The 9175-nt window shown below is 36.9% G+C and overlaps 1 protein-coding gene across 1 annotated transcript in view; it reads right to left on the bottom strand.

The window, feature by feature from the left end:
* LOC102870544 (cytochrome c oxidase subunit 5B, mitochondrial-like) overlaps positions 1-8807 on the bottom strand; it is a 58027-nt gene extending 49220 nt beyond the window's left edge. The window contains exon 1 of the mRNA XM_006888606.1: positions 8709-8807. Coding sequence (XP_006888668.1) covers positions 8709-8807 — 99 coding nt within the window. The remainder of the gene's footprint in view (positions 1-8708) is intronic.
* Positions 8808-9175: the final 368 nt, after the last annotated feature.

Consider the following 9175-nt stretch of genomic DNA (forward strand, 5'->3'; position numbering starts at 1 on the left):
ACTGGGATAATTGGGATGGGAGTGTCAGAGACAGTGCGATTGGCACAGGACAGAGCGGAGTTTAGGGCTGTTGTACATAGGGTCGCTATGAGTCTTAGGCGACTCGAGGGAACATAACAACAACAGCAACATGGTTCACAGTAAAACTTTGGCTAACTCTGAGAAGAATAGGTATCCCAGAACACTTGACTGTGCTTATGCAAAACCTATACTTGGAGCAGGAGGCAGTCATAAGAACAGAGCAAGGGAACACTGCATGATTCAGAGTCATGAAATGTGTATGCTGGGATGCATCCTATCTCTATACCTTTTTAATCTATATGCAGAACAGATCATCCAAGGGCCTGGGCTGTATTAGGAAGGATGTGGCATCAGGATTAGAGGAGGACTCATCAACAGTCTCTGTTATGCAGATGACACTCCTTGCTTACTATAATTGAGGAGGACCTGAGGCATTTGCTTTAAAAGGACAAGGACTGTAGCTTTCAATGCAGATTGAAGCTGAACATCAAGAAAACAAATATTCTCACCTGTGGGCTGATTAGCACCATCATGATAGACAATGAAGAGATAAGAGATTGTTAACAGCTTCAGTTTGCTTGGCTCCACAATCACACTCTTGGAACCAGCAGAAATCAAAAGATAAAGTGCATTGGGAAAGACTGCTGTGAAAGTGCATTGGGAAAGACTGCTGTCAAAGTGCATTGGGAAAGACTGCTGTCAAAGACCACTTGAGAGTACTGAAAAGCAACAATGTTAGTCTGAAGACTAAAGTGCACCCGATCCAGGCTATAGTCTTTGCAATTACTTGCTATGTATCAGGAAGTGTAACAATGACTAGGGATGATAGAAGGAGAATTAATGCCTTTGAGCGGTGGTGCTCGAGAAGAGAATTAAATATACCATGGATTGCTACGGGAACAAACAAGTTTGTTCTGGAGAGGGTGAAACCAGGCTACTCATTGGAGACAAACATTCTGAAGCTCCATCTGACCTACTTTGGGGATGTTCAAGGAGGGACCAGTCCTTGGAGAGGAACATCCTGTTTGGGAAGGTTGAGGAACAGCACAAGAGAGGAAGACCCTGGATAAGATAGATTGACAGAGTGATTTGGGTAATGGGGGTGGGTATGTTGGAGACCATAATATTGGCTCAGGATAGAGCAAGGTTCATAGCTGTTGTACATAGGATCGGTATGAATTGCAAACGACTCAACAGCACTTTACTACAACAACATGGTTCAAGTGCACAAATGATAAATGTTTAATTGAAAAGTACTGAGAATCTTTACTGAGATCAGTCTATGATAACATTATTTCATATATTTCTCCTTATAAAAAGTAAAGGGAAGCTGACTGGTATGTCTCAATTTATCCTTTGCTCTTGTCTCACTTCTGCTCCATTAATGAGTATACCTGGGGCAAATTGATACAGACTGATGTGAAATCCTTTACGTTGTCTGAAATCACAGCTGAATCAATAAGCAAATGACCTTGGAGAAGTAAAAATGGATGTGCATATTATGTGGGAATTGAAAGTAAGATGTATTGTCAATATGTTACAGCTTACTATGACTCTATTTATTTAGATTGCTTTCTGCTTAATTCACCTGAAACTAAACTACATATAGTAATGCAATTGGAATTGATATTGGTGTTGATCAAGAGAAGAATTCGATTCATTATAAAAAGACAAAGAATAGATAAGAAATGGAGAATATAGTGGGAATTTAAAGAGGACAGGGAACCAGCAAATATTTTAGAATTTTGCCAAAGCAGGATGTTTGTTAATAATAAAAAGCAGGAGAAAAGCAGATTTTCAACAAAAGTGCTTTATTTGGACAAAATCTACTGAGCTAAGTGTACCTCAAATCCCCCCAGCGTTAGATCTCAAAGTGCAAACATTTTAATGTGGACTCCTCCTGTGTATACAATAGTTTCCTTCTTGCAGAAACCAAGTACAATTGTAATAATTTAGCTCTTGTCAATCTGCTTCAGCCCTTGCATTGTTATGCTTAGTATAGCAAGGTGAGATCCTGGCAAATTGGGCTGGGAACAGGGAGCTGGCTCTCTGAAAATGCAAACTGAAAAGCAGACATTTGAAGGATATTATCTCAGGGAATAGCTGTGCCAAAAAGTGGGTTTATGCAGGATTTCTCCTTCCCTTCTGAAACTTGAATACTGAACGAAAGGAGAATTTGAGTGATTGGAAGGTGAAATTTGCCAGAATGTGGTCATTATGTTTTTTAGTGCAATATGACAATCGAAAGTTTAGGAAATGTAAAATAATTCAAAGTTAGTAAGTGTAGAAATGATACAATGTTCAAGAAAGTAGCATTTGAGTTTGATGATTGTGGACAAGATAAATTCTTAGGGAAAGGAGAAGGAGAAGATGCATAACATAAAATTAATATGCAATATATTCAAATGATATTAAGCCCTATGTTGAAAAGTTAATGTGGAATAATTAACAATAGTAAATGATATGGCTAGTTTAGATAGGATAAAGAAGGAAAGCTTTTTAGCAGAAGAAGATTGAGCAAGGTCTTGAACAATACAAAATAAGAGGTACTTCCTCAAAAAATTGAACATAGAAATTCCATGGCCCAGCTATTCCACTGCTAGGAATATACCCCAAGGAAATTAGAACTGAGATACAAACGGAGTTTTGTACACCAATGTTCATAGCAACACTATTCATATTTGCAAGAACATGGAAACAGCCCAAATGTCCAACCACAATAGAATGGATTAAGGATTTGTGGTATATTCACACGATGGAACAATATGCAGCACTCAGGAGTAACAATTTAAAAAGTTACTACATAACTTGGGAGAGACAGGGGAGCATTATGTTGAGTGAATTAACCCAGTCTCATATAGACATTAGACCATTATTGTAAAAATGGAAGGATAACTAGTAAAATGTGTATGGTAGTCCAAGGGGAAAGAGGTGGGAGCAGAGGGGTAAGGACAGGCAGGGGGGAAATCATGGGGTAACAGAATTTGGGGAGGTGGGGGGAGGGATAAAGAAATGGGAAAGAAATGGTAGGGATCTGAAAAGAAGGGGTGGTGGTAGCCATAATTCAATGGTGATCGGTTGTACAAAATACAATGAATGGGAAAGATTAAATAGAGCAAAATGTGAATGAAGTGTCCTTGAATGAAACACAATGTATGTGAATTTTGTATGTACACCACCATAAAAGAAAAATGAAAAGAAAAAAAAATAAGAGGAGCCCCAAGACCCCTTGTGAGAACCGTATTTCAAGGAAAGAACAAGTGCAAATGTCTTGGAGCGGCCAAGTTCATTGAGAAGTTTGAGAAATCTGAAAGAAACTTGTGAGGAACCAATTCAAGGAAGGGAAATCAAGGTAAAGACACAGTCAGAAAATGAAATGTATTTATTTCCTAAGTGTAAAACTATACTCTGACCATGTCTCAGCCTTATCACTGCCTTCCCAGTGTTGTAAGATGCAGCCATTTTTTGCCCGAGTTATCTAACTGCTTTCTAACTTGTTACTTTCAAATCTTTTGGCCTTCTCTAGATCTGTTTTTACCCAGGAATGAGAGTGATTATTTTGAAAAATAATTCTTGATTGTTTTGAAAAGTAGTTCTTTTCAAAACAATCTTTATTTAGGACCTCTATGCAGAATAAAAACTCAATCTGCTGTTGCAGTCAACTAGTCTGTGGCTATCCTCTCCTATGGACTTCTTTTTTGGTTATTTTTATTCCAATTCACTGCCTACTTTGCTATTCATTATAAAAAACTAGTTGTAGTGTATTTTATCAGATATCCTAAAGAAACTGTCCCCTCACTCATTTCAGTTCTTTGTTATCAAAGTACCTCATCAGACTTATACTAACAATCTATGCATTCTTGTCAATTTCAAATCATCTACTCTGTGCAGCTCTGGATAATGAATAAAGATGAAAGAAGAAAAAGTATTGATGACTTTAAGACATAGTGTTGGAAAAGAGTATTTTGGCAGCCCCATAGACTGTCAAAAGAACAAACAAATATGTCTTAGAGAAAGTACAGCTGGAGTGCTTTTATAAGGCAAAGATGATAAAGCTTTGCCTCACATACTTCAGGCATGTTGCTAGGAAAGACTATTCTTGGAGAAGGACATGAACTGGAAAGTCAGAGGATTGATGAAGGGAAGCATTCCCTCAAACTGATGGATTGACACAGTGACTCCCACAATGGACATTGTGGTCTCAGAAAGTGTGAGAATGGCACAAGATAGGATAGGCTTCAGATTTGTTGTTCATAAAGTTGCTATGGGTAATATTTTACTTAATGATATTAACAACAACAATAAAAAACACCCCTCACTTTCTGTTATTTATAACAATCGTTAAAACACGACCTTTCATTAATATTTTATTTCATTACTTATGCTCTCTGTATCAAAGAGAAACTCCTGGGAAGTAAGGATTTAATTTTATTCATAAAAGCTGGAAAAGTGCTATTGTTGAGTTGTTACCAATCAAAAAGGTAATGAAAAAATGAAGATATAAGTAAAATAACTTGCTAACAAATTGGGTTCAAAGTGAGTAAAACAGATGTCAAGGATATCACCAAAGTTATATTCTCTGAACTGCAGTCAATGGTGGCACCATTAATGTAGATGAGGACCAATAGGTAAGAAGAGATTTTCATGATGAACCAATAAAGAAACTTGAAAAAGAATTGATGAGTTTGAATTGTGGTATTGGAGAAGAATATTGAATATGCTATGGACTGTCAAAAGAACAAACAAATCTGCCTTGAAGGAAGCACAGTAGGATAATTCTTAGAGGCAAGGATAGTTAAACTTTGTTTTACAAATTTTGGGCATATTACTAGGCGACTATTTGAAAAAAAAAAAACACACACCACCACCACTTGAAAAAAGACATCATGCTGGGAAAAGAAGAGAATCATAGAAAGAGAGGACAACCCTCTTGGGGGTGGAACAACAGCAACTTTAACTCAAGTAAGACAGAGATGACTTTGGGACAGGATAGTATAAGGTTCAGATTTATTGCTGATAGGGTCTCTATGAATTGTAGTCAACTTGAACAGTATCAAACAGTAAACAATAATTTGAAGTCATAAATGTCTACATTTGAGTTTTTTTACATTCCTGAGAGTAACTAATGCATAAAAGGGAGTCATTAATAGTTTACTTGAAAATGGACTTTATAAAAGAATCTCAAAATACATGTGTTTTTCTCCAAGGAATAGCCTGTCCTATCAATATGCCCTAAGTAAGATGAAACTGAATCATCATTACCTTCAAGGAGGGCTTTGGTTGCATTTTCTCCAAGACACATCTATTCTTTTGACAATCAATCTGATATCCAGCTCTCTTCTCAAGCACCACAGCTCAAAGGCATCAACTATTTTTCTGCCATCCTTATTGACTGTCAAGCTCTCAGATACATAGCAAGTGATTGAAAAGACCATGGCCTGAATAGTCCTCAAGCTGACATCACTGCTCCTCAATAATTTGAGAGGACCTTGAATGCAGACTTTTTCAATGCAGTAGATCTCTTGACCTGCTGACTGCTGGTACCAAGAGTGTTAAATGTTGATCCAACTAAGATAAAATTGTTGACCACTTCATTCTTTTCTCCATCTCTCATGATGTTGCCTACCAATCCAGTGATGATTTTGTTTTGTTTTGTATTCTTAATGTTCATTCAGAATGCCCAGTGTAGGATAAACAAAAAAGAAGATACTCAAAGAACTAGGTTAGCACAGTAGCTGTAACAATGAGTTTTAAAACAGCAGAGTTTTTGAGTATGGCAAGGGATTAAGCAGAGCTTCAAGTTGTCAGGCATAAGGTCACTGCTAGCCATTGTCTGCTGGACATTATCTAACAACAGCAACAAATAAAATATGTGCTATTCCAAATCCCTTCCCTACTTCCTATAGATTGATGCTATCTTGAGAGTCTGAAATATGTTATAGTTAACATATATACACATTATGGAAATTGTCAAGTGCTACAAATTAGATCCCTTCTTCCATCCCTCCCTTGGCCGGAGAGCTAGTCATTAAAAGTACACTTACTTGCACATGGCTGCATGAATATGAATATCACACATTTTCTTTTTAAGATCTTAAATAAATTTTTCTGAATTGTTGTAGTTGTTGCAGTGTACCATAGAGTCAGGACGGACCTATAGCTGACCCTCTGGCAGATTTTCAGAAGCAGTTAATTGAAAAGGAGAAAATTGTCCATCCTTCTCCCATAGAACGGCTGGTGGCCTGGAGCTGCTTGCCTTTGGGATTGCAGTGCAGCTTATTGCCACTAGGCCAAATAAGCATGTAAAATATGTGACATAGTCCATAGGAGTTGCTTTGCTCAACCATAGACTCATCATAGCCTCTCTGGCAATTTTAATCCTTCAGCATCTTTGAGGAAAAGAGATGGAAAATCTTCTCCTCTGAGACTTTTATCCTTGTGAAAGCCTGATGGGAGGGGGTCTGCTATGAGTCAATTCCAGTGCCAAGGCAATGAGCTAGTTCTATAATAATATTACCTTTAAAATGTAATACTTGTCTTAATGAGATAATATAGGTTGAAATAAACAGAAAATTGCCTTGTATTCAGAACTATTAGCCTATTTAGCCTCAACTACAACACCACCATTCAGGTCAACTACTAGCCTATTTAGCATAGTTTTATAAATTAGAAAAACAACTACAAAATCCGTTTTCTCAAGATTTTTATGTTGTTTATGACATTATTGTAATATACTGACTCTAAGGAGCTGTGGAGACAGTTCTTAGTTCCACTGGTAACTCAAAGGCTGCAATTCTCCAGCAGGTCAATCCACTGGCAGCTCTGGTAAGATAGGTGGTATTCTCTCGCCGTGATTTATAACCTCCAAATCCAGAAGGCCAGTCACTTTCTGTCAGAGCCCACTTGTGGGTAGTAAGAGACTAGGAATATTAATTCTTATTTCAATCAAATATAATTTTAATTATATGTAATAAAATATCTTCCATGACATTATAAAAATAATCTATATTTTCGTTTTCTTAAAAATATTGTATTAGAATTGTGAGTTCCAATAACAAACAAAACCAAATGTTTTATTTACATGAGTATGTATATAAATGCCTGACTTGGTCACTTGCTTCGCATAAAATTCTTCCAAAAATGCAATTTCTTTTTAATAATTATTTTTTTCAGAAGTAGATCATACAAAACAAATACAAAAGTGAGGGGTTTTGGTTTTTTTTTTTCTATTAGCATTATTATTTTATACAACAGAATTAAGGGAACCCATCAGGAAAAACTCTTACCTGGGGCCTATACCTCCTGAGCAAAAAGTAATGACATTTTCTTCTCATGGGAAACAGATGGAATTAATAGAATGTGCCTATTGTTCTTATGCATAATTCACTAATATTTCTGAGACCTTTCCAAAAGGCTGCCTGTGTAAGCTGCACAGGAGCAAGAGAATATATCACTGCTATAGGTCTCAAGTTGAAAATAAATTTTGCTTGCAAATCATACCTTGCTGCTCTGTACTATTGTTTATCAAAGTATCTGAACTAACTTGTCCATCTTGTACTTCATAAGGGGGGGAAATGTATTTAGGTGTGATTATATGACTTTAAAGTTGTCTCATAGTATTTATCTCTGTACAAATTCACATGCACACACAATGATCATGAATATGGCACATGATCAGACAACATCTTATTCTGCTATACAGGAGATCGTCATGGGTCACAACAGACTGAATGACAATGTCTGTCCATCCTATCATCATGTTTGTGGGATTCTAGCTGCATGAAATGAGCAAATACTATGTTGATCATTTCCAAAGTCAAAGAGGTCTTCCTCTCCAAGAATATGCGTTGTTAGAGTAGGAAACAGAAGGGGGAAGAATCCACTTTCTGTCAAAAGTTGGAGATAGTGCCATTTTGGGGGCTATGAATTGTAGATATTAAGAAATTCAAGCTGGATGCAGAAGAAGCCATGGCATAAAGGATTTTATTGCTGAGGTCACAAGGATTTTTGCAAAAAGGGAATATCAGAAGGATATTTACTTGTGATTTATTTACTATGCAAAGGCATTTCAACATGTAGGTAATAAATTAATGGTAATAAAGAGAAGACTAGGAATCTCAGAATATTTAATTCTGTTCTTGAGAAACTTATAGCTAGACCATGAAGATGTTGTCCAAACAGAATAAGGGAACACTAAATGGTGTAAAATCAGAAAAACTATACATCTGGGTTTTTTATTTTCTTTATAGATGAGAAAATGATATGAGAAACTGGGCTATTATATGTTGCCAACCGCAACCCTTTACAAATTTTCTGGAAGAAATGAACATAAAGAGACAAACGCACACAGAAGACAAGACAGGACTGCTGCAAAGAAAGAAACACACAGAAGAGTCAAAAAATTGCAGCCGCGTGGGTCTGTGTTCCTTTAATTTTATAGGGGTAGCAGCAATAATCTCATGTTCCATGGTTTCCATAGAATCATAATAACTGGATACCGAAACAATCATGCAAGGAAGGGCATACAATCTGTTCTTTATGATAGATGTTGCTCTTTACATGAAAGGAGTTAGGGGACTGAGGTAACTAAGATATTTTCTTAGCAGGAAGAGAGACCTCCAAGTTCCCAGCCCGTGTGCCCGACAAAGGACAAAGGTTTCTCTTTAATTATTAAACCAGAAAGTTACCCGTTTGCAGGCTGAACTTTCAATGACCCCGAAACCCACCCGCATGCAGGCTGGCGTCCGGTCCTCCTCAATTATATGTAAAAGAAAGTGGTGTGGCATTAGGGTTGAAGAAGACTCATCAACAACTTTTATTATATAATTAATAGAACATTGCTTGCTCAAACTGAGGAGAAATTGACACACCTATTACAGAATATCAAAGACTACAGCCTTCTATATGCATTACATTTCAACATCAAAAAAGTAAATAACTCATGTTCATAGCAGTGTTATTCATGACAGCAAGAACATGGAAATAGCCCAAATACCAACCACAATGGAATAGGTTGAGAAATTATGGTGCATTCACACAATGAAATACAGCACACAGGAGCGGTAATTTCGTAAATTATTACCTAACATGGGAGGGACTGGAAAGCATTATTCTAAGTAAAGTAACTCAATCTCATAAAGACAGATACTGGATA

Source organism: Elephantulus edwardii, unplaced genomic scaffold (genome assembly GCF_000299155.1).
Source record: "Elephantulus edwardii isolate Elephantulus edwardi_28Jun2011 unplaced genomic scaffold, EleEdw1.0 scaffold00069, whole genome shotgun sequence".
NCBI classification, from domain to species: domain Eukaryota; kingdom Metazoa; phylum Chordata; class Mammalia; order Macroscelidea; family Macroscelididae; genus Elephantulus; species Elephantulus edwardii.